Source organism: Hemitrygon akajei, chromosome 14, assembly GCF_048418815.1.
Source record: "Hemitrygon akajei chromosome 14, sHemAka1.3, whole genome shotgun sequence".
In the NCBI taxonomy this organism is placed as follows: Eukaryota; Metazoa; Chordata; class Chondrichthyes; order Myliobatiformes; family Dasyatidae; genus Hemitrygon; species Hemitrygon akajei.
The window spans coordinates 70,193,146-70,219,034 of NC_133137.1; the positions used below are offsets into that span (position 1 = coordinate 70,193,146).

General features: G+C 38.8%; 1 protein-coding gene across 2 annotated transcripts; it reads left to right on the forward strand.

The window, feature by feature from the left end:
* On the forward strand, positions 1 to 25,531 carry ccnd2a (cyclin D2, a). Of its 2 annotated transcripts, XR_012101420.1 has the most exons (6): positions 1 to 648; positions 1,620 to 1,835; positions 3,619 to 3,778; positions 9,810 to 9,958; positions 12,872 to 13,016; positions 22,212 to 22,344. XR_012101420.1 is itself a non-coding variant. In XM_073066334.1 (5 exons), exons 1-5 carry the CDS (start codon positions 454 to 456, stop codon positions 22,356 to 22,358), a joined length of 867 nt encoding a protein of 288 aa, XP_072922435.1. In that variant the 5' UTR covers positions 1 to 453; the 3' UTR covers positions 22,359 to 25,531. The 2 variants fall into 2 exon arrangements, 1 of the variants encoding a protein (XP_072922435.1); XM_073066334.1 differs by lacking the exon at positions 12,872 to 13,016 and having other exon boundaries at positions 22,212 to 25,531.
* Positions 25,532 to 25,889: the final 358 nt, after the last annotated feature.

Here is a 25,889-nt window from a genome sequence, read left to right on the forward strand (position 1 = left end):
CATTGACAAAGGGGCGGAGTGATGTGGAGCCCGCCGAAGCGCAAATAGGAGGGAGGCGGACTCGGGTTCGATCTCAGTTAAACCCGCAGTTTTCAGACCCAGCCTCAGCCTGACCGGTCCTGCCCTTGGGTCGGCTGCGGACCGCTTCGCTCGCCTCCCACTCCCCAGCTATGAGAGGCACTGGGGCCGCGGTTCCGGCCTGCCGAGGAGTTGGAGGCCTGTAAGCGAGCGGTCCCGATGTGTGTGCGCGCCCTCCCCCGCCGCCGGCCTCCCCGCTTCCCCCTGCCAGCTTTTTGATGTTGTGTGCGTTTGCCCGGCTGCTTCGACATAAGGAAGGGGCTGCCCGCTCCCTGCGTCAGCCTGTCCTGCGCCGCCCGACTTCAGAGCAAAAGTTTGAGCCAGGGTGGGCCAATAGCCTGTCACCCTTGCCTCCCCTCCGCTCCTTTGCTGGCCATGGAGCTGCTGTGTTGCGAGGTGGATTCGGTGAGGAGGGCGCTGCCCGACTCCAACCTGCTGAATGACGAGCGGGTGCTGCACAATCTGCTGGTGCTGGAAGAGCGGTACCAGCCGGCCGGTTCGTACTTCAAGTGCGTCCAGCAGGACATCAAGCCCTTCATGCGAAGGATGGTGGCCACCTGGATGCTGGAGGTAGGTCGCTGTTGACAACCCGAACCCCCTCTCTCTGTCAGCTCGTCCCGAGCTCGGGGTCCCCACGTCGCGATTCCATTCCCAAACATTCCCTGCGCTTCCCATCTTAGCCCGATCTAGGTACCTCCTCCCTTGGGTCCCAGGGTCTCTGATCGTTTTCCATTCCCCACCCCTCACTACCCCTATAACTCTTCCACAGGCCGGGGCGCAAAAGGGGTTTTCCATGTAGTTCCCGCTGATGCATACGGGCCTAAAGATCCTGGGGTGGGGGTAGTCGTACAAAAAAGTGTGACCTCTTTCCCGTTTGCCCGGTCAGGGGAGCCACTTGCTTCTGGGTGCCACTTTGCGCGGACTTTTCCACTCAGTTGTGCTGGCAACCGGGAGGGGAAAAAAAGGTCTGGCTCCGGTCTGACCAGAAAGTGAGGGGGCGAGGCACATTCTTGTATGTGGAGGGGCACTCGAAAGTGTCAGATCGGTGGTGTGGGCGCCAGTGAGGTATTGCATCAGGTGGGGACAGATTTAGTGTGTTTATGTGCTGATTTTAAATGGGGGATAAGAGAGAGTGGGCAGAGGCTGGAGGGTGAGCATGAGTAGGTGAGGAAGTTTATCAGATGAGAAACAGAGTGACTGAGGCAGGGGCCTCAGCCAGATAGCCTGACTAACTACTGCAGCTGGTTGTGAGAGTTGGTGGTCCATGGCCTTTCAAGGTTAAGTTTCTCTGAAGTTTTGGTTGACTGCAGTGCTTCCAGAGGTGAATATAAACCTTTATTTCAATTAATTTTCAGAAATTAACCAAATGCTTCCGGTAATCTCTAAACATGTTGGTGTGTGATTGTGACTTTGAATCATTTCTTGCTGAGTAAACGTGAGGAATGTGTCAGGTTAGGGCCGGTACCAGGGCCTTGCTCACCACTTCTGGTACTTTTTATGACCTTGTTATCCCTAATTTTTAAGCCCATTTTTTCCCTTAGGTCTGCGAGGAACAGAAGTGTGAGGAGGAAGTTTTTCCTTTGGCGATGAATTACCTGGACAGATTCTTATCAATTGTGCAGACCACCAAATGCCATCTGCAGCTGCTTGGAGCTGTCTGTATGTTCCTTGCATCCAAGTTCAAAGAGACTATTCCTCTAACAGCAGAAAAACTTTGCATTTACACTGAAAACTCCATCACACCGTGCGAGCTTCTGGTAATTCCTCATTCTGTTGCTGTCTAAACAAGACATTATTGTAAAACCTTTCCCTGAGTCTTAATTGTACTTGCTTTTCAATAGATCTACATAGCTGTTTCATATTTGCATTTTGTAGGAAATCATGAAGGTGTTCAGCTGCAAAAACTCTTTTGGAATCTTAAACTGTACTCAAATTTACAATGATTCAATTGTTTTTCAGAATGCAATTGAACATTTTGAAGTTGACATTTTAAAAAGCTTGTTTTCCTCAGATATGTAGTTGGGTAAACATCGCGCTTTAGGAACTACCACAGAACAGTGGAACAAACAAAAGCTGGAGGTCATGTGGCCTTTGAGAGCCACAAGAAGTCTGGTCTGCAAGTTAAAAATGTTATGGCTGAACTTGTTTTGGCCCAGTCTACTTTCCTGCTGATTCATATACTCTTCATTTTTCTTAATTTGTTAAACTCAGTGTATGTAATAAAACTGGGCATCTGTACCCCTCTAGTAGAAAATACCAAAGATTAGAAATCCTTTACTTAAAAAATATTTTGCCTCATTGTAGTACAAAATGATCAGATATTCATATTAAGACCCTGCACCCTGGCTCTGGTCCACAGCAAAGGAAATAACTACAAGAGATTAAAATTAAAGTGAGTTATGAGTACTGTATACACTATTGTAAGTTGGATTTATTCTGCAACAATGTAATTTAAGTGGCGGCTTTTTATCATTGTTTGCTGAATAAAGTAAAAATGTTTAGTCTAAATTTGAAATGTTGAATGCAGGGGTAGAAAATCTGCCCCCCTTTTAACAATGAAACCAATGGTCCAAATTAACTGTAGCTCCCCCTGGAGGGAGATATCCAAAACTTTACCAAAACCTGGTCTGAAAATGAGCCAGTGTCATATCTTTCACAAGTTGAATAGGGAGTTAACATTGGCATGTGGCAAAGGTAATGTCGCAGTAGTTATGGGGGATTTCAACATGCAGGTGAACTGGGAGAATCAGGTTGGTGCTGGACCACAGGATAGGGAGTTTGTAGAGTGCCTACGGGATGCATTCTTGGAACAGCTTGTACGAGAGCCGACCAGGGACAAAACTATTCTGGATTTAGTGTTATGTAATGAACAGGATTTGATAAGTGATCTCACAGTAAAGGAGCCATTAGGAGGTAGTGATCACAATATGATAAGCTTTTATCTGCAATTTGAGAAGGATAAGGGCAACTCGGAGGTGTCAGTGTTGCAGACGAACAGGGGAAACTATGGAGCCATGAGGGAGGAGCTGGCCAAAGTTGACTGGACGGATAGCCTAGCAGAAAAGACAGTGGAACATCAATGGCAGGTATTCTTGGGAATAATGCACAAGGTGCAAAATCAGTTCATCCCCCAGAGAAGGAAGGATTCAAAGGGGGGAATTTAGGACAGAGTTAAGGAAAAACTTCTTCTCCCAGAGAGTTATGGGGGTCTGGAATGCGCTGCCTCGGAAGGTAGTGGAGGCCAATTCTCTGGATGCTTTCAAGAAGGAGCTAGATAGGTAACTTATGGATAGGGGAATCAAGGGATATGGGGACAAGGCAGGAACCGGGTATTGACAGTAATTGATCAGCCATGATCTCAAAATGGCGGTGCAGGCTCGAAGGGCTGAATGGTCTACTTCTGCACCTATTGTCTATTGTCTGTTTTTTGTTTAGAATCTGTTCCCTTTTGAGACTTGCGGGTATTTATTTTGTTCTTAAATGTTGTCTTCCAATGCAACATTTTGATTAATAAGCCATTATATATCTTTCGTTTGTCAGGAATGGGAGTTGGTAGTTTTGGGGAAGTTGAAGTGGAACCTTGCAGCAGTGACCCCACATGACTTTATTGAATACATTCTACACAAGCTTACCCTGCCTAAAGACAAGCTGCCATTGATCAAAAAGGACGCACACACCTTCATTGCCCTTTGTGCCACAGGTATGAGCAAGATATTGTTTATAGATGAAAGACCTTGGTATGGGAAGTTGCAGTTATTTATTGATTGAGATACAGCATGGCATGGAGTGGGCCTTTCGAGCCATGCCGCTATCCCCCAATTTGATCCTATCAAGTTACAATTTACAATGACCTACCAAGCGGCATGGGCCGTGGGAGGAAACTGGAGCTCCCTGAGGAAATCCACACGATCATGGGGAGAATAAACTCCTTGCAGGTGGCAGGGTTACCTGCGCTGTAAAGCATGCTAACCACTCAGCTACCGTGCCACTTATGTTTGAGTTGCAGACTAGATGAAAGGTATGGAGAAAATTTCAAAAATAGGTAATAAAATGACAATCCTTCTGATGGTGTAAAATTGTTTTCATTGGAAGAGATTGGGACTTTATGTATACGGCCCCCTGCATCACATCCAGTTTTTCTTCTAGAACTTTTTCAATGGACGTTGGAGCTTTTATTTAATGATGCATTGTTTAATAATGTGAGCCATTTATGAGTATTTATTCGTGTATCATGTATGGAAAACTATTGTTGTGCACTTCTAGTAAACTTATAATGGAAATATTTTATAAATTTGCCACTGCAATAATAGCATTCTGTTAGCGAGGAGTTATAATGCCCCCTTCAGTGGAAGGGTATGACTACAACACAGCATATTTTTTTTAATGGGGAATTTTAATTAGCCTTACTGATTTGAAGTTCATATATGAAATGTACAAATGAGAACGATGTTAAGAGTCAGAAGTTGGTCCTATTCTGTCTGTCATCCTTCTAATGGACTTAAATTGAAAAATATGCTTGATTTTTGACTGGTAATAGAAAATTGATGTACTACTATTTATTTTAAAATGTATTAATGGATAGGTCAATTCTCGTGCATTTTCTTTTGTGTTGTTCTTTTGTGTGCTGTATATTTAAGAAACTGTAACAATATGCCTAGGAACTGTTTTTCACAAAATGATCTTTCCCATGTTTTTATCTTAAATGACAGACATTATTAAGTTCCAACTTAGAGTCCTTAAGAGTATTTTCACTTTCAAAATAGCACTTTGATAAAACGATTGTTCCAAAGCAGGCTGAGAACACTGACGACAGCAATACCATATCTTTTGTTCATACAATGCAATAAAGTTCAAAGACCACTGCAGTAACTACTAACAATAGGGGACGTGTAGAGTAACCTGGGTTACAGAAGGTGGGTCCCTGTTCAGGGAATTAACATATTCATAATTCATACTTTTAAAGCCACCTGTCAGTCATTGTATGAAAGTTATTGAGAAACTTGATCTTTTCAAAAAAAATTGTGTAGCCCCACACAAAGGTATGTGTAGACAAGGAAGGATATTAAGGTTGTACATAGAGCTCACATGTCTAAAGATAAACTTGCTCGATTTTATTCTTATGTTAATTCAACCTGTGACAGATGTCATTCTGATGTTGCTTCATTGACTCATATGTTTTGGTCTTGTCCTTGTTTACAAAATTATTGGAAAGATATTTTTAATATTATTTCAAGAGTTTTAAATATCAATCTCCAACCGCATCCTTTTACTGCAATTTTTGGTTTACCAATGATAGATAATAATCGTCTATCCGCTTCATCTCAACGAATGATTGCATTTGTTACATTAATGGCTAGAAGATCTATTTTACTGAATTGGAAAGAAATTAACCCTCCAACTGTATTTCAGTGGTTTTCTCAAACTATTTCTTGTCTGAGTTTAGAAAAAATTAGAAGTGTGGTTTTTGATTCTTCAGTTAAATTTGAGGAAACTTGGAGACCATTTATTCAACATTTTCATATGAGTTAAATGGTCTGATCCTAAACCTTACTGTTATTATCCTTAATTATTTGGATCGAGGTTCGGAGTTATCGGCACTACTGTATGTATTTAACATTATGCAATTGCCCGTGTTGGTTAGGTTTTTTTAAAGTTTTCTTTTAGTTATTGTTGGGGTTTTTTTTTCTCTTTTTCGATTCTTTTACATTAATACTATGAGTTTGGGAGGTCTTATATATTGATTATTACGTATCTGATTGTTTCTTTAAACTATTATGTACTCTCAAATGTTTTGTATTCATATTTCACTAATGCTTTTCTTAAAATTAATAAAAAGATTTAAAAAGAAAAGAAAGGAAGGAAGGATATTTGGACCATCTGGTTTGAGCTTACGTAGAAAATTAAGCACGCTTCCATATACCAAGTAGCTGCCCACTAGTATGAAATAGTAGAGTTCATGGATTGCAGAATATCTGCTTTGCAAAAACAGTTTATCTTTGACATAATATTGTCACACTGCAATTGCAGTCACCAGAGCATTTTTTTTGCTTATATTTTCGTCAAGACTTAAACTTTAATATTTTTCACTTTAGCTGTAGCACTTAGAATAATGTTTTGAATATGTATACTTGAGTGAAATATTCAAGAACAGCATTTCAGTCTGATTCCTGTCAATGTAAACTCAAGCTCTGTTTCAGCTATTTGTGCTCAAAATTGTGGTGAATTAAGTTAAAGTCAATACTACTCTCTCAAATCTGTATAGAATAGTTCAATAGAATAATAATGTACTAGCCAACTTTGTACACATTCTATTAGTTATGGTTATAAGAGTTGTTTCCAGGAAAGATGTTATGTTAGTACAGACAAGGTTGTCCAGGACAAAGGTATCCCATATTTCCTGACATAAATTTTATGCTGTGAACTAAAGTAGATCTTAGATATTAACCTCGTATTAATCCCTGGTGAAGAAACTGACCACATTGGTTACTACTAGTTCTTATTGTACAAGTTTTGTGAGCCAAACTAGTAGTGCTGTAAATGATCCTTTGTTTGATGATTATTGACTTCCATGTTGATTTACCAGATCACAATTGGGGCAAATCATGAAGTTCATCATAATTTATCTATCCAGAGGCTTACACTCTATTGCCAGTATTGCGATGTCCAATTGTTCATTGAATGTTTCCTGGGATTTTTGTGGACTGTTTCAAGAAATTGTTCATTGTTCCATGCAGTGAACTTTGCTGCTTTACCAGTTTTAACTTGCACCTAGTTGTCATGTTTATAATATTTAAAGCCTCCATTTTATGAAACTAGAGATCATTTTTTGATTGTGCTCTGCAAAGCATTTAGTAATTCATCATAACTAGATTAATAATGCATCTATTTGGAACACAGTACCGGTAGTTTATGCTTTCTGTCATATGGTCCACAAGTTAAGCCATAATCTATGGTTTTAACTCGTGGACCTCAGTGTTTAGTATGCCACTTTAGCATTGGTTGACCATATTTTCTTCAGCGTCTACGAATTTCAAAGTAAGTTTATTTTCAAAGTACATACACGTCACCATATACAACCTGCGATTCATTTTCTTGTGGGCATATTCAGTAAAACCAATTACCATGATAAAATCAGTGAAAGACGGCACCCAATAGGGTGGACAACCAGTGTACAAGAGAACAAACTGCAAATGCAAAATAAAAAATCAAGAAATTAATAAATATTGAGAACATGAGATAGTCCTTGAAAGTGGGCCCAGGGTTGTGGGAACAGTTCAGTGGTGGGACAAATGAAGTTATCCACTCTGGTTCAAGAGCCTGATGGTTCAGGGGTAATAGCTGCTCCTGAACCTGGTGGTGTGAGTACTGAGGCTCCTGTACCACCTTTCCGATAGCAGCAGTGAGAAGGGAGTATGATCTGGGTGGTGGGGGTCCCCGATGATGGATGCTGCTTTCCTGCGACAATGATCAATGTAAATGTGCTCAGTGGAGGGGAGGGCTTTGCCCATGATGGACTGGACTGTATCCGCTACTTTTTATAGGATTTTCCATTCAAGGCCGTTGATGTTCCATTCAGGCTGTGATGCAGCCACTCAGTATGCTTTCCACCACACACCTATAGAAGTTTGTCAGAGTTTTAGACGTCATGAAAATCTTGCGGAGCAGTGGAGGCTTCCTCTGTAAGTATATTGAGGAAAAGGTTGGATAGATTTTTGCATAGTAGGGGAATTAAAGGTTATGGGGAAAAGGCAGGTAGGTGGAGATGAGTCCATGGCCAGATCAGCCATGATCTTATTGAATGGCGGAGCATACTTGACAGGCCGGATGGCCGACTCCTGCTCTTTTTTTAAATGTTCTTGTGTTCGCAAATTTCTAAGGAAGTCGAGATGCTGCCAGGCTTTTTTTGTTGTTTTGTTTCTGTGTTTCTTTAAGTTTCATCTCCAATGGTGATGGTTCTTGTGTGGAAGGGCGTAATTAGGATTGAGGGTCAGAGTATTTAATTTCATTTTTAATACTTTTTTTGCATCTTCAGAAGGAATTATCAGCCCAATAAATGTATGCTAGCTCCCAAACAAACCTCATTTATTGATTTGTATGTAACATTCTGTCAACATAACCATCAGCTTAACTCTGGTTCTTCAGTCATCCCAATATAATTTGCAGTGACCAATTAACCTAGCAACCTACAATCATTTGGGGGGAGGAAACCAGGAAACTTGGCAAGTAGCCATGCAGTCAGATCACTGGAAGGACGTTCAAACTCCACACAGACGGTACCTGAGGTTGGTATCAAACCGAGGTTCTTTAGAACTTTCTTTGAAGCAGCATTTCTAGTTTCTGTGCAAAGGTGCTGCACTTTTTTAAAAAGTATTTTCTTGCTGTTTTCACTGCATATAGAATTCAAAATGTGTTCCATTCAAACATTTTTTTCTGTAGTAGGTAAAAGTGGCAGTGAAAAGAAAGTTCCAATTTAATTAACTAAGCTATAAAACTGAGTGGTAAAGAATTTGAGAAGTGTCTTTTTTAATATCCATTTTTTTTAAAAGAGTTTAGTTTTTCTAGTAAGAAGCAAGACAGCACCGTATATTTGAATTGTAATGACTAAAATAAGTTGTGACCATTGGGTTTTTGTGCATATCAAATCCTTCGTTTTTCTTTCATTGATCCTGTTTTAAAGCATGAAGCAGACAAGTGTATGTTACTTGAAATTTGATAAGCACAGATGTGCAATTAAAAATGCTGCCTTTATCTGGTACACATATTGGCAAATAATTGAATTATAACTTCTAGATTGTTGATGAAGATTTTGGAGCAGTGAGGAGATTTTATTCATTGGGACTTTTTAAAAAAAAAATATTGCAGATTGCTAATTTTTTTTGCTAAATTATCCCCATCTTAGTGACTTACAGTGTTGCAATTCATAATAAAATCCTCCCCTTCTAGCTTGGTCGGGTGAGCTGGCAACCCTTGTGTGTGTGAAATGAGTGCCCTGCTCTCAGACCTTTTGTGAGCTTGTCAGTTTGAATTCATATCAGCTGGAAGGTCATTTCCATGATTTTCAATAGGAAAAGATGAGGAGGTGACTCCACACAATGGTGCCACACTCTCCTGTTGGAGACACTTGCCTCACCAGTTGCAGTAGTTAATTAATATGCTAAAAATAGAAACCGTTGATACAAATCACTCTGTTTTACACAACAAAGAAAGGACATGTGGAGCTTTGATAGCCAAGGTTATGATGTTTGCTATGGAGGAAAGGAAGAGTGGAGGTAGAGACTATGTGAGGCTTTGGAAGCAAGACATTAGTCACACTGGGCCTCTAGCCATTTGCTAACTGTCTCATTTGTATTGTGAGTGATGTTTAAAGGAGCCTACGAGGTTACACGGTTTTGAAATTGTGTTCATGTGACCACATGTAGAAACAGACCTACAGCAGAGTTGGTTGGCAGGAGCACTGTGGTTCTTTATTCAGATTTTCATGATCGGTTTGCTACTGGGATGCCCTTTTACTGAAAAGGGTGCCATATGTTTTGACGACTTAAAATATGTTGTAACTAATCTGAGTTTTATTTGGATCCGTCTGCTCAGTTATTAATTTATGTGCAAAATGTGTGTTCAACATGGAGACATGATTTTATAAATTTCATTTAAAAATATATATAACTCATGTGCATTTGGAGCATGAGTACTTGATTCAAGATTTTAAGTTTTTCTTGCTTTTACCCCTGCAGATTTCAAATTTGCCATGTACCCACCATCAATGATTGCTACCGGAAGTGTGGGGGCAGCAATATGTGGACTTCAGCTTCATATTGGCTACTGTTCACTTTTCAACGACAACCTGACAAAACTCCTGGCCAAAATCACCCACACAGATGTGGTGAGTACACTATTTAAAGGCTCTGGCGAATGTTTGACAGCCAATGTCCATGGATATTGTCAGTTTTGGATCTCAGATTCACTTTCAATTAAACTTCTTGAATATTAACACTTAAAGCTACTTGCAGATTGAAATTCTGAAGTAGAAGTGAAAATTAATCAATTGAGAAGATGAAGTTTAATCTTATGGAGTTCTGAAATCTGGATCAATCAGTAACACTGATGGAATTTTTGGGGGTTAAATGCAAATGTGCATGTTCAGAGATAGAGGTACTTGTACTTATTAACCATTTAGTATTGTGTTTCTCATAGCTTTGTCTTCCGTCAGTAATTTACCAGATTAGTGGAGTGGGAATAGAAATATGGAATGCTGTAGTCATTGCATTTATACAAATCTTGAATGCTTAAAACTTGTATGAAAATTCATCTTGTAGAATTGCTCATGCTGCAATTGACCTGTTTTGCATTGCATCCATTTCGAAAAAATCTTTTGGAAATTAAGTATGATATTGTTTAATTTGTTCAATTTACTTTGTACTGATTTTTCATGTGGATAGTTCAAGTAGACTAACTAGACGATAGTGTTGTTGTTGGTGGGGGAAATGATAATGCACAGAGGATGGCTTAGAATCAACTTATTACATCAGTGGAAAAGTCCATTGAGAAAGAAGAGTAATAAAATTCAGCTGTTTATATTCAGGTTTTAACATTCAGCTGTTATATTCAAGGTTTTCAGTCTTTCCAACATCGATCCACTTCCAACCTTAAGTTTGCTTTTATTAATCAAGTCATTTGAACATTACATTGCTATGTGATCATTAAACATCATTTCTCTGTAGTTTGGCATTAAAATAGATTGCCCTGAATGCTGCTGTGAACTTGGGCAAGTCTTATCAGAGCCTTAGCATGATACTCACTTTGCTTGGTATGCTACATACATTATACTCCTGTTGCAAAGGAACAGGTATTGACCAAGTGCAAGACCAAACTTATAGCTACGAGAGAAAAAAGTTGACTTGATTATGCATCACATCTGTTTTTTTAATATTATGTTGTACATAAAGACATTTGGAAGTTCTTTTGGAACTGAAGATGTACACTCAGTGTCTACTTTATTAGGTACCTTCTGTACCTAATAAAATGACCACTGTATTTTCATGGTCTTCTGTTGCTTTAGCCCATCCACTTCAAGGTTTGACATGTGTGTTCGGAGATGTTTTTCTTCATACCACTGTTGTAATGCATGGTTATTTGAGTTACTACTACTTCCTGCCAACTTGAACCAGTCTGGCTATTTCCTCTGACCTCTCATTAACAAGGTATTTTTGCTCACAGAACTAGATGTTTTTTGTTTCTTGCACCATTTTCTGTACACTCTGGAGACAACTGTGTGTGGAAAAACCCAGGAAATCAGCAGTTCCTGAGAAACTTAAAACGCTGCACCTGGCACCAACAATCCTTCCATGGTCAAAGTCATTTATATCACATTTCTTCCCCAGTCTGATCTCTGGTTTGAACAACAACTGAACCTCTCGACCATGTCTGTATGCTTTAATGCATTAAGTTGCTGCCACTTGATTGGCTGATTAGATATTTGCTTTAATGAGCAGGCGTACAGTTATAGCTAATACAATAAATGACCACTGAGTGTATTTTCTCAATTTGCTAAACTTGGTGGGGGGTGGGGGGTGAAGGTAAGCTTCTGGCATTTGTTTTTCAATGCTTGGAATTGGGTTTCATAAACAAAGACCCAGTCTAAGAACATGCTGTTTTGGACAACATCATCTTGTTTCTATCAGTTGATTTTTTGCCTGACTGCAATAATGATTCCTTTACTTACCTCTTGCTAATAACAAAAAAATCTGTGTAATGTCCAAGAATTGAGAGGGGAAATTTTTATCATGAGGACTTTACAGATATTGGTATCTATTAGATCATCACATTTGTTGACGGGAGAAACTGATCAAAAAGGCTGCTTTTCCAGATCAAGGTTAGCCCATTCCATTTTGAAGGTGCTAACACCTGTGGTCCCTAAATACAGAATTCTGGACTGAAAAAATTGTGACAGTGAGATAAGAGTTTTGGTGCAGAAGTGGCAGTAGTTGGTAAAGTATATATTCAAATGTGTTTAGGATCAACAAGTAGAGTACTGTATGTGAAACTCCCAAAACTAGGTTCTGATAGTCAATTTGAAGGAAGCTGCTTAACGTGAGAACACACATAAAATACTGCAGATTCATGCAACCTCAAATAAAAATAAAACACTGGAAATATACTATAGGCCAGACAGCAGTTATGGTCAGTGAAGCAGAATTAACAACCAAAAAACATATTAGCTTCATTTTTCTCTCTCCTCTGCTGTCTGGCATGCCACATTCCAGTCTTTTCTGTTTCTTTTAAGAATTGAAAGATATTAATAAATATTGTAAATTAAAAGTGCACTAAAACAATTAAGCACATTGAATGCTGATGCTGGATGTTAAATGTGTATTGAAAGAAAGTTTGTGGATATTAGTGAAAATGCCCCGAGTAAGATATAAGATGTAGCAAGCTGTGAAAATGACTTTGTTCTATGATGGAAAAGGGAAGTATTGCTGGAAGGAGCTACCTTATGTTAAATCATTGTCTAAATCACTATTGCTTTTATTTTTAAAGACAAAACTGGCCCATTATACGGCAGGTTTCATAAACAAAGACAAACTCAACTCCTCATGTAAGGAAGCGTTTCTGATTTATTTGTGAGTTGGTAGCTAGAAAAGATTGGAGGCGGGAACCTTGAACTACTGGTATGTAGCATGTTTATTGATTATGAAGGTGTTCATTAGCAATGATAAAGAACATGTAAATTATATGCAATGAAATTCAAGTAGGTAAGTGTGCCTATGCTGCTAAAGAACCACCTAATCTTTTGCAGATAATCCAGTGATCAATCAAGCGCAACCAAAGAGTAATGGGTTACCTGTGCACCAGCCATCACTCCCACTTGAAGCAAGCATCAGTGCAGATACACCATATTGGGAGAAGTTTATCGTGATGTTGAGCAGGAAGTACAAGGGAAGGTACTGAGCGCTGAATAGAGTGACATTGGAGGGGGTCAGCTGGGACAGAGTAGAGGCTCAGCATGTTTTGAGTGCCCTTTCCTGCTTTTTAAGGCAATAAAGACTTCAGTGAACCTGCCTTCCAGTGGAAGCAGTTGAACATGATACAGAATGAGGTTTATGTTGAAGTACTTGCCCTTTGAACTGAGAGATTTGTGGTGGTTAATTTAAAAGACTGCTCCTCAGTCTGATATTGAGCACACAGTAACACTGTGGCAGTTGAAACAGAGATTATAGCTGTAGTCTTATTTCATGAAAGCTCCTGCTTCTAAACACCATGCTTTGGAATCGAAATTCTAAGATGAAACTAACTGGTGGTCATCTTTCAAAGAAAATGATTGGAGGGAAGCATTTTCAAACCAGGTCGTGTACCTAGAAAGGTATGTCTGTTCTCGGGAAGTACATATCAGAGTATCTTGTGAAGAATGACATTAGACAGTCAAGTGTATTGCATCACATTGCACATAATTGGGAAAACTCCACTTTGAAAATGTGAGTTCACAAAGGTTGAAGCAACTGTAAATGACCATGCTATATCAGTGCTATCCAGGTGTCACAAGTATCTGTAGTGATAATTTATTCCAATCAATTCTCTGGTAGATTCAAAGTACATCTATTATCAAAGAATGTATAAATTATACAACTTTGAGAATTTTCTGCTTATGGATGTATAATTTGTATATTCTTTAATAATTAATGTACTTTGAATTATAGTCATCCAGAAAATATTTGTTCATTGAGATCAATTATAATAACACAAATAATTTGCCCTGCATTTAAATATTCTCATAGCTTAAAACATCAGGGACACTGTCCTAAGTTCTTAATGTATATTTTCTCTTGAAATATGCAAAGGACATCAAATTTGGTGGGTGTGGGACAAAGCTGTACCAACTTAATGATCTCTTTCAGGAGTCTTATTTACATGCTGCCCATTATGCCTGCTGGTGTTTAAGCAACAGTGAAGGTCCTCCATTGCTGTCTGTACTAGTCCATTCATTTCAGAAACTAACTTTGGTCTTGGTCTTGACAGTGTTCAAAGTTTCCTTTATTGTGCCAATAGCTTCCTCTTGGTTTTCACTACTGCCAGCCATGCAAGTCCCAGCTAGAGACTCAGGAATACTGTCGCACACAGGTGTAGAAAGATTCTTCATTGCTGTTTCTGTAACAGTTTTGTTTGGCCAGCTGGGTTTATTAGCCCTGTGCTGAACTCGTGACCCTGGAGGTCTGGTGGACTATTCTTAGTTTGGTCTCTACCCTTTGACCTGTTTGGCATGGCTGAACCTACCAAGAGCTAAAGCATAAAACCCTGGCTCCAGCAAGCATAGCTGTCCAGGTCATTGAGGCATGCAAACCTGGAAACCACAAGTTTGTGGTCCTCTTGGAGGTTTCAGGAGTCTAGACTGCATCAATTTAAGACTTGCCAGTCTTGTTAGATATATTATTGGGGACTATCTTGTGGTTTCAGGTTCCACCTGTCCTACCTGGTCAACTAGTGCATTTTCCCATCTTCAATACTTAAATCACTATAAACAAGTGTTCAAAGAAATTTAAAAAATAAGCATTTTCTGAGTTCCTCTTATGATTTTTCTCTGTGGTGTGTGCAGTAGTGTCATTAATCTTTTTAAGCTGAGTACAGGGCGGTCTTGTCTCTGTTTATTTCCCTTTTTCAATCTTGGGTTATTACCAAGTAAAATTGCATATGCCTAATGCATATGGTGAGGGCCAGCTTTGTGCATTAGTGGGCCAAACAAGATGCATATTGCCAGACTGAAAATTGTGCACACATTGTTGCTAAGGAAGATTATTAAATCTACCAGGACATGAATATGTTTGGTCCTAGCATCCTTCTTGCTATCTGCCCATACTATGCTAAGCAATTGACATTGACCTCTGAGGATAGCTCGCGTATGATTGCATACTGTGTTATCTCCCTCCAGGTAGAATTAATTTTAGGATGGGGTCATGTAATACTTCTTTGGGGGAACTAAGTGTTTATCCACTCTTTGTGCTGCTTAATGCTTGTGGTTTGGAAGCATATGACAAACCCGCTCCCTCGTCCTGCTTTGTTTGTTTGCAGACTGTACTTAGTATGCAAGAAAACAGCAGCTAGGATTGACTGAAATGAATGGAAGAATGAGATCGTTTCCTACTTGTATCTGCCTGAGTTGGCAGCTCATAGCATTCATTCAGTTTCCCAATTTGAGTGTTTTGCATGTGGAGTAACAGTAGGGTGATGCAGCTACAGAATAGAATAATTGTTAGTTATTATTCCATCAGACCTCGGATCCTATTCACAGTGAAAAGCACGGTGTGGCAGGTTACCCTGTGCCAGTGAGCTTAAAGATCAAAGGGAAATGAGTTTTAGAGAATTTCTAAGGGTGACTATAAGCAATCCTTAACCCTTTGTGTGCTGGTTTGTTTTGGAAGCTTATTGTAGACTCTGCCATTAATGCATTTGAGGGTTTGGGTTAGCTTTTAAAATATTCTTTTGCAGCTTTGGTGGCAGTCTTTGCACAGTTTTGTATAATTTAAATAACATTTTATACATGTAATGAAATGTGGCGTTTGAATAAATGAAAATAAACAGGATTGCATTTTAGCCTGGACATAAATTGATTTAGTGCATATTTCTGAAGATTTCATCTTGAAAGACACAAAGGTAAATTGAGCCTTATAAATACTTGTGACTTGAAACTAAAGTTCAGTGTGATTCTCTGCCAGCACATACTTTGTCAAAGTAATCTTCCTGCTCAAATTGATCTGCCTTGCAGCTCACCCTTGTGCAAGAATCTTTAAGCACCCTTCCCCCATTCATTTACATAAAATCTTCAGTAACCAACCCCTCCTCCATTACCCTGTCCTCTTATAGAAACCAGCAGTTGTCTTTACCCCTCGCCCCCTTGTTCATTTAGCAGAAAAATAGTAGGTTCCTATGTTTCAGTGTTGCTATGGAAGAATACCGTGTTCCACTGCCAGAGTCTAATTTCCTGTGTTCTTTTGTCCCCAGTAATTTTGAAGCAGTGGATTAGGTCACCCATGTTCCACATGCTGTTAACAACCAGTAATAATGGGTACCTTTTATAATGGATAAAAATCAATCCCAGCATTTTGTTTTTCTTTCTTGTGTTAATATGTATGTCTTCATTTCAATACACAATTTGTTCAGTTTTCTTAATTAATCAAAAATTTTGGTGATTAAGTCTGCCATCTGCATTTTACTGCTGTTGAAGGAGAAGGAAGTCTACACTCTTAACGCATTATGCAATCAACCTCGTTAGTAACTTTTGAACTAATAAAGTCATATCCACTTTCAGGTTTGTTATTCACCAATGTTGAACTAAAAATCTTTAAAATGTTACAATTGAATGTTTTTTTTCTCTTGTGCTAAAATAGCATCAGTGTTTTCAAGTGGGCTAATATTGAGGCATTGCTTGTCAGAGCAATGCAAAGGTGATGGCTTAACCCTGAATTAAAAGAAATGGACTACAAAACACAGCTCTCTATTGTACTGAATCTTGACTCTCAGAATATAATTTTAATCACATCATCCACTTTCCCCCACCATACATATTCTCAGTGTTTTATAAACACAAGACAGCTTTCTTTTTAAGAAACTGGAATTTATCAGCTGTTCTATAAAGTCTCAAATGGCAAAATTGAGAAATGTGTTGAAGATCTAAAGGTGTTCATAAACTAAACATGAATTCAGGTTTGTAACATCTACATTTAAGTTGCATTTTTTTCTTTTTTTTTCCCCTCTTTGTTGGGGGGGGTTTGAGTTTTGTCTTTTTTTTAAGCCTGCTATTGCAAGGAAGCTCTTAGTGTAATTGTTGCCCTGAAACTATGACATGCTGCACAGTGCCGAATTGAATATCCATGTTCATTTGATATGTGAAACACTTGTGTTCTCACTGTGGATAGTTGTACATGGCTAATGTGCAAAAGAAGTAATTTTCTCTGTTTGCTTGGTATCGATGGAGCTAATTTGAGGAAAGATTAAATTGCAAAGAGCTGTTTTTTTAAAAAAAAAAAATATTCTACTAACTGATTTTTATTTCCAAGCAGCATTTTAAAAGAGTGGGGTAGTTGAGCAGATTACCTTACGAATTATAAAAAATAATATCCAGACACATCATTTGCTTTAGTATTGCTTAAATGATGCAATGGAGTGTATTGCTTTCTCTCTGGTGGTTGCACAATGATCTCAAGTCCTGTTCTAAGACTTGAGCATGACTCAGTATAAAGTGAATGTGTGCTTCAATGGTACAGCTTTAATATTCCAGGGGGTGCATCTACCTTTTCAGAGAAAAATAAATATCATTATAATATTTTGGTTAAGTGCATCAGTTGTTCTGGCATCCTGACCATCACTAGTTTCTCACGCAGTACGAATGGTCAGATGTACAGGACCATCTTTAAATTTGCTGGTCTTTACTATCTTCTGCATAAGTGGCCTGGTAAATAGCAGTACATCAAGACCTTGGACAGAAGGTCCACAGGTCATTAATGATTGCAGGATGGAGGACAAATGATATTGAATGTTGAGGCACTGAATATTCAAGCCAAGATTATATAAAGGCTAGTCAGCCAGAGTTTATTTTTTTAATGTATTGAGATACAGCGTGAAATAGGTCCCTCCAGCCCTCGAGCAGCTCTGCCCAGTGATCCCCTGATTTAACTCTAACCTAATCACAGGACAATTTACAATGTCCAGTTAACTTACCAACTGGTGCATCTTTGGACTGTGGGAGAAAACCGGAACGTCCAGAGGAAATCCACGTAGTCACGGAGTACGTACAAACTACTTGCAGGCATTGTCGGGAATTGGATCGATTCTATCTACCACATTATAGGATATATTATTGCATTGGGCAGAATACAGGTAAGGTTTTCAGGGATGAAGGCAGGACAGGAGAATGTTAGTTGCAAGAAGAAACTTAATAAGCTGGGTGTATTTTCTTTTGAATTTAGAAAGTTGAAGCAAGATTTAATAATATATAAGGTTATCAGGGACTGAGGCTAGGTAAATAGGAAGGACTCCTCCCCCACCCCCCACATTTGAGGTCAATGACAGGAGAGCATAGAATTCAGATATTTGGAGCGGAATTAGTGGGAAATTGAGGAAGTTGGAGGGCGAGGCATCACATACTATTTGAAATGATAATGCAGGCAGAAGTCTAGTGCATTTTAAAAACATGCATGAGCACTTGAACTATAACTCACAGGAATGAAGATGGAACTAGGAATTGCAACTAGACTAATTTAGTGTGGTTTTTTTTTTGTCTTGACATGGGCACAATGAGCCAAAGGCTTTTTTTTCCCCCTAAAGTTTTATAAGTGTATAATGGCTCCTAAAAAATGATCTGTTGACTATTTGTAAAGCTCTGGGGCAATCATGAGCATATACAATTATGTGTCATAACAGTATGTTAGAAAGTCTGCATGAGTGGGAGAGGACGAATAATCAAAAACAGTGATAACATTGAGCTTGACAAAGACCATCAGCTTCATCATCTCCTATTCCATCTAAACTGTCCAGTAACAGGATACATAGATGTATTACCTTAAATCTACGAAGTTCAATTCATCCCCAAATAAATTTGCTACTCTGGGTTACAGCCAGTGACTTATGACTGAGATGTTGTAAGTTTACAGATGCATGTCACCAAGAAAAACGTGCTGTATATTTACTGCAATCTTGCTTTTCATAGAAGTATTAATGCAGCAGTAGTTCCACTGCTATATTGCAGTTTGAAAGCTTTCCTTGTTGAATAATGTGCAAGTGTACAATGCTTCTTTGTGTGGGGCCAGGTATGATGTGGGTCTAAGTTTATATGACAAAATGTGGCGACTTTAACTCTTGGAGGCAAGAATGATAATTGGCAGTTACAGTTTAACATGGCTAAGTGTTGTTAAGTGTTAAGTTAGATTCTCAATAGAGGTACGTGATTTTAGCTTTAGGATGAAATTGGTCAAATGTTTTGAGAAACTCATCTGCGTGGACAGAATGGATTATGTTTATTCTTCAGGTTGCATTTGTGATTTCAACCTATAGATGAAAATGAGACCTGAATTGTGATCTGCTTGCTTTGTTTACTGCAGTTAAGCTGTAAAGCATGGTAAATGCATACTTTGCCCTTCTGATTGGTATAAGGTGCCACTGGGTAGTCTTAATTTTTCTTCCTGATCTGCACCCTGTTCCTCTGGACACACACTTGCTCTTTCTAATAACTTCCACACACTCTGCACAACTTGTCAGTGTGGAGGAAGCCCTTCAGTGCCAAACAGGGTAATTCTTCTTTCATCCATTTCTGAAGGAGCAGCTGCATCAGTGAATGGAGAGGTTCTGTGTAGACGTTGCACTATTCTTCAGCAACTGCAGTGATTTCCTGACTTCTTTCTTCTTGCTGGAGAAATAAATCAGTTTGCCTTTAGTTTGCAACTGCAGCTGTGCCAGATTCTCTTTCTCCTCTTCTTTTTCCTCATTGCGCCAACCCACCCCCACCCAAACCCAGGCTAGGAGCTGGCACTGAAACTGAAAAAGGCTGACCCCAAAAGATCCGGTGGGTCAGTTGAATAACACAACCAAGGGAATGAAGTAAGACGAATTGAGGGGGATACAACACAGGAGAAATCTTTCTTGCCGATTGTTGTAAGACATGGCCAATGAGCAGTTTTTGCAGTCAATGGAGCTGAATACTCAGCCAAAGTGTAACACACGACTAATGTGATACCACCAGTTTTCTGTTCCCATGTCCAGTTCTTTTTTCAAAGCCTCATTTACCCCTTGTGAGTGGTGGAGGCGGGGAATAAATGAATGGATAGCAGCAGATTTTATAGCTGTGACTAAAGGCATTGACTTAGTATTCCCAGTATAGAGCCAGCATAGAGTTAGTGTCAGTCAGAATGTCTAGTTGCACAAAAATACTTTTGATGCGGTTGTCCTACAAGTCAAAATGGTTTTCCTACAAACTACAAGTGTTTGATGGCTCTGGGCCTGTACTCACTGGAGTTTAGAAGAATGGGGAAGGGGGATCTCATTGAAACCTATCAAAAATTGAAAGGCCTAGATAGAATGCATGTGGAGAGGATGTTTTCTATAGTAAGGGAGTCTAGGACCAGAGGGCACATTCTTAGAATAGAGAGACGTACCTTTAGAACAGAGATGAGAAATTTCATTAGTCAGAAGTGGTGAATCTGGAATTCATTGCTACACATGGCTATGGAGGCCAAGTCATTGGGTGTATTTAAAGTGGAGGTTGTTAGGTTTTTGATTAGAAGTCTGTCAAAAGTTAAGGCAAGAAGCCAGGAGAATGAGGTTGAGAAGGAGAATATATTTCCATGATGGAATAGCGGAACAGACTCAATGGGCCAAATGGCCTAATTCTATTCCTACGTCTTATGGTATTAAAGCAAAATTTATTTAAAATTATTTGTTTGCTGCTCTAAATTTGCTGCACAGAAATGGGCCATTCAGCCCACTGGCTCTGCATTGACCATCAAGTATCCTCTTGCAGTCAACCTATTTTTTTTTAATTCTCCGGATTCCCAGCAACTCCATGCAGGCTCTATGAATCACACCCAACCTGGAACAATTTGCAATATAGAGTTAAATTTATTTATTTATTGAGGTGCTGTGTGAAATAGGCCCTCCTAGTCCTTCGAACCTCGCCACCTAAAATCCCACAATTTAATTCTACCCTAATCATGGGACAATTTAAAATAACTAATTAAACTGCCATCCAGTACTTCTTTGGACTGTGGGGGGAAACTTGATCACCCGGAGGAAACCCAAGTGGTCTCGGGGAAAACGTACAAGCTCCTTACAGGCAGTGATGGGAACCTACCACCCATCGGGTTTTGGGATGTGGGAAGAAGCCAGAACACCCAGAAATAAATCAGTGCAATCATAAGGAGAAGGTGCAGTCTCCAGAAGGATTGAACTAAAGGTCAGAAACAAATACAGTTTGCTTGAGCTGTGAGGGGCATGCTGGCCACTTTTAAAACGTGTCTTAACATAGGTAAATATTGAGTATCTTTTAAGCTAAAGTGACTGCAAAAATTAATTCATAAGTGCTTGGCAAATGTTTTTGAGATTCTTGTTTTTATTTTGTCAGTATTCCTATATTATACTATTAACTTTATGGACTGGATCATTCTGGCCACCTCTGGGATCTAAACATTCTATATAGGGATGGCTGGTCAGGCTTTCCCTCCAGTATACAAGTCACTACGGGGAATGCATTGAAGCATGGTCTCAGTTGTTGGATCTTGGGTCCACCCCGAGATCTATGACTGTTCACCAAACTTAAAGATATTTGGAATTGTTCTTGAATATCATTGATAATTGTTCAGTGATCTAAATTTCAAAGCAAAATCGGGATGATTATGTAAACAAAAATTAAATAAGAATTCAGTAACAACTGGAGTAGGCTGGCTGACACCTCGTTTGCCTTTGTATCCAATTAACTGCTGAGAAGAAATTATGGCATCAACACCACTTTCCTGCTCTCTTGCCTTTCCCTATATCTTGTTCTAGTTTGGATGTTAGCAAGTAATTGAAAACATGGAAAGAAACTGCTCATCTTTTTTCTCCATAGGAGAGCAACCCCTTTTCAAATAAGTGAGGTCACACTTGTTATGCTGGCAAGTTCTGTCACGAGTGCTTCTCTCCCTCAGCACATAGGTGTCCCACTATTACGGCAAGTCTGGACGTGGTGGGGGAAGTTGTATGTGCTAGCATCTGATATCAGCTCATCTTTGTACTTGTGGTCAAATAAGGAAAAGCAAAAGGCAGACGTATCAGGGTGGTATGGGTAGAGGAAGGCAAGGGGAGTTGGACATCAGATGGCTGGTAGCGCTCCATCGAGTGAACTACAGATGAGCTTGATCCAGTCCAGTGTTTATTTAACGAACAAATTCTAACTAATGTCTGTCTACTAAACAGTTTACCTTTAATTATGATACAGAGATAAAGGAAAAACTTGTGAGACAAAACACATTGAAAATATATAATAAAAATTGGAAAGAATATTTATTACAGTACATATTGCATCTTCCTTTGCTCTGGGGGCTGAATATTTGAGTTTCACAGGTTGATATTTATTTTGAAAGGTATGGACATTCATGGTTTGGTTTACCTCTCTCCAATAGGATTGCCTGAGAGCTTGCCAGGAGCAGATTGAATCATTACTGGTGAGCAACCTGAGACAAATCCCACAGCAGAGGAACCCTTCAAAGAGGATGGTTGAACTGGACCAGGCCAGCACTCCCACAGATGTGAGAAATGTAAACCTGTAAGGCAGCTGGAGTGGAAACGACCCTGCGTGATCTTCCCTTTAGGAATAAATCTTGTTTCTTTCCATTTTACGATGCTCCTACATAGAAACTATCTGAAAGCTTTTAGAAAAAAAAACTGATATTAAAACTCTGGTGCCTAGGGTGTTCTGCAGAAGGGAATCCCACCATGTATGTTTGCATAATTGCTATTATATTATCAATGATGAACGTGCTTCAAAAGCATAAAATAGCTAGCTAAATGCAGGCCTGTGTATGTGGGATCAAATGACTAGATATTTACTGTTCAATTTTATGGTGCATGCACCCTCTTCAGATTTGAGGAAATGTCTATGATTTGTGGCTCAATTCAGATGGCAAAGCTGAAGACATGGGGAGGGTTGCTGGGAAATAATATTCTCTTATGAATGAACCATCTTCAGTGTAGAAGGAATTTAACTGCTTTAAGATATTGAACCTTGTATCTTCCTGTGAAATGAGTTACTGGAGGATTGCCCTGCAGCAGATTGTACACTGGGTATATATTTTGCCTTGAAAGTTTGGTGATTGTCCAGAAAGTCATTTTCTTTTAAATCAACTTAATTTGTTTTTGTGTGAGCTTGTCTGTTTTATCACTCTTCTCTCAATGTCATACTTATACTTGTCTCTCATTTTTACCTACTTGTGTGTTTCTCTGTTTTTAATTTATTTGTGAGATCTGGGCATTCACAGCAAGGTTACAATTTATTTTATGCCCCTAACCATCCTTGAGAAGGTGGTGAAGAGTCATCTTGAACAGCTGCAGTCCAGATAGTCCAGATGCTCCCACAGAATTGTTACTTAGGGAGTTACTGAATTCCAGTGATAACGAAAGGAGCATTAGTGGCTCTTTCTAATCTTTTAACTTTGAAATCATGTATTTTCACTTCCCCTGTGTTGGTTTCATATTTTTCATGCCTGTGTTTGTTTCACTTTTCTCCTCTTCATTTTCTGCATCTGTTTTTGTTTGTGCCTGTTTCATTACATGTCTCTCAGATTTTGGTTTCTCTCTCAGAAATGGTTCATTCTATTCAACAGCATTGCTGGCTCCAATTTATAAGTGTTTCTCTAGCTGTGGGCCAAATTTGAGTGCATCCAGAGAACTCCCTATCCAACTACCAATCAGTTGATTACACTTGCCATTGAATCTGCTGATAGGAATTTTTTATTCCGTACTTTGATCTCCTATAGAAACCTTAAGTGTTTGACTACCTGGAATTTTGAAGAATGAAGAAACCTAATTCTATACTTGCAATTGAAATAAGGTGTAACATTTTTCAGAATTATAATTCTCAATCATTTATTATGCACAAGCATTGGCTCACAGTTACCATTATTGTAAACCATTTCATTTGAAAAGCACTTTGAATATATTTCCCAAGGAATGAATGGAATGGTTTATGAAATTGAATTGTTTCCCAGTTTCCGGTGTACAATGTAATTATGGTATTGCTGTAAAAAGAAACTACTTTGTAAGGAAGACATTCCAGTTTGGGTTGCAACATTCCACAGATGTTCAGTAACTTCATGTGTTGTCAGTGTCACAGAAGGCTCTTGTGTGCCACAGGTGTGCCAAGCTTTGGACATTTGGATGAGAATCATTGCTGGTGCAAGAAGCAGCAAATATCATGGTTCAGAACTAGTTGTTATTTGAGAATTTGTATTCAGTCTACTTGAATTCTTCTGCTCCATCGTTAGGACATAGTTGGTAAAGAGTTTGGGAGGTTTATTTGCACATGTTTGATAATGGTCTTAAATTTGAAATTAAAGCTATTGATTAAAAAGTTGGTCTAGAGATTTGTGAAAAGCTGGACTAAAGGTATTTTTGAGAAATAGGTTTTTGCTGAATTGGAGCAGCCTGACTTGGGTTGATGGAATAGAAAATGGAGTATGAATCTTTAATTGCGCTGCTATGAAAAGCTATGATTTGTTTCATTCTTATTCACATTAACAGTACTTGGCTGTATTGTTTCACTGAGTGTGCTGCTATTTTATAAACATTTTTATAATATATTATTTTACCGCTTAAGTTTCAAAATCCTGGGAAAATGAGTACATTGATTTACTGGAAGTGCCCATGTACGGTTTTTTGCAATAGCCTTTCATGATTTTCTTTTTTCTGTCACATTCTACAAAGACTATAGTTACCTCAGGTTTACTGGACAATAAAATGGCTTGCATTTACAATACCTCACACTTATACAGTTTTTGGGGAGCTTTGAAGGCATAATTGTCTTAAGGAGATAAGAGTGGCACTCTGTTGTACATTGCTGCTTCAGCTGAGAGATGCACAAGCAGATTGCACAGACTTAAAGCTCCCTATTGGGCACAGTAACTTTACCATGTACCTCATTTACTTTCAGATGCACAACTCTGTTCTTAAAACTTTTTGCTTTACTGAGTGTGATGCCATACCAATACAATGTTACTCTCTCACAATGTGCTCTTGTATTTTTTCGTGATTGTTCATATGGTTAGGGATGAGTAGACAGCATTTATAGCTTGAGTACAATGTGGAAAACTTGTGGGGCAGTTGATGGCTACAAGGCTCATTTCAAGAGAATTGTGAATAAATATTCAAGTCTTGTTGGTTCAGTATGGAAAAGGCTTTTTATTCAATATATAATGACCTTGATTGGATCATAGGTGGTTTTATGGTGTGAGGGGAAATAGGCATATGTATGGACAATAAAGTCACTTGGTCCAAAATGTACTTGTGTATGTTATCTTTTTTTCCTTGCACTTTCTCACTTGTCAAGAAAAAGAAGAAACCTTTTGTGGAATATAATTTTCATTTAATACTGCTGTATGCGGATGACTTAAAGCCATGTGAATGAAGGGGATGCAAATGGCTTCAAAAATATAGTTGAGCTGAAGGAATGGGCAATGACACGGTGGTGGAAGTGTGGAAAATTTGAAGATATCCATTTTGATAGAAGGCAAATATTGAGAGATGGGAATGTTGATGTTCAAAGGGATCTTTGTCTCTTATATACAAGTCACTGAAAGCTAACATAGCTGAGGAGTCTAGAAATAGGGATGAATATGGAGTAACTAATTGAGGTCTGAAATAAGAAATTTATTCACTCATGATGGTGAGTCTTTGGAATTCTCTACCCAATGGTGGATTAGTCATTGCTACCAAATTGAGGGCAAAATCATCTCTATATTAGAAAAATGGTGTTGAGGTAGAAGATTAGTCATGATCGTATTGACTGGCAAAGCAGGCTTGAGGGGCTTGCTAGCAAATATGTGCTCCTATTTGTGTTATAGAGCATAATTCATAAACTCTATAAGCACTTTTGTTTTTTGAAGCACTAAATGTATTTGATATTTTAATGAATAGATAGGAGTTTGAAAAGTAAATATAACCAAATTGCAAATTTCATCCCTTCATTCATTCTCTGTGTAGCTTATTTGTCAAAAAGCTGATAACTAGGCTTTATAGTCAATCAGGCATTATGAGATTGTGGTTTTAAATAAATTTCCAATATCAGATATTAAGCTAATCATTTA

Excerpts from the sequence above, each read along its gene's own strand:
- ccnd2a (XM_073066334.1), top strand. The coding sequence starts at position 454 with ATGGAGCTGCTGTGTTGCGAGGTGGATTCGGTGAGGAGGGCGCTGCCC. Across the intron at positions 1,836-3,618 it reads TCACACCGTGCGAGCTTCTG|GAATGGGAGTTGGTAGTTTT; the intron begins GTAATTCCTCAT and ends TTCGTTTGTCAG. Across the intron at positions 3,779-9,809 it reads CATTGCCCTTTGTGCCACAG|ATTTCAAATTTGCCATGTAC; the intron begins GTATGAGCAAGA and ends TTACCCCTGCAG.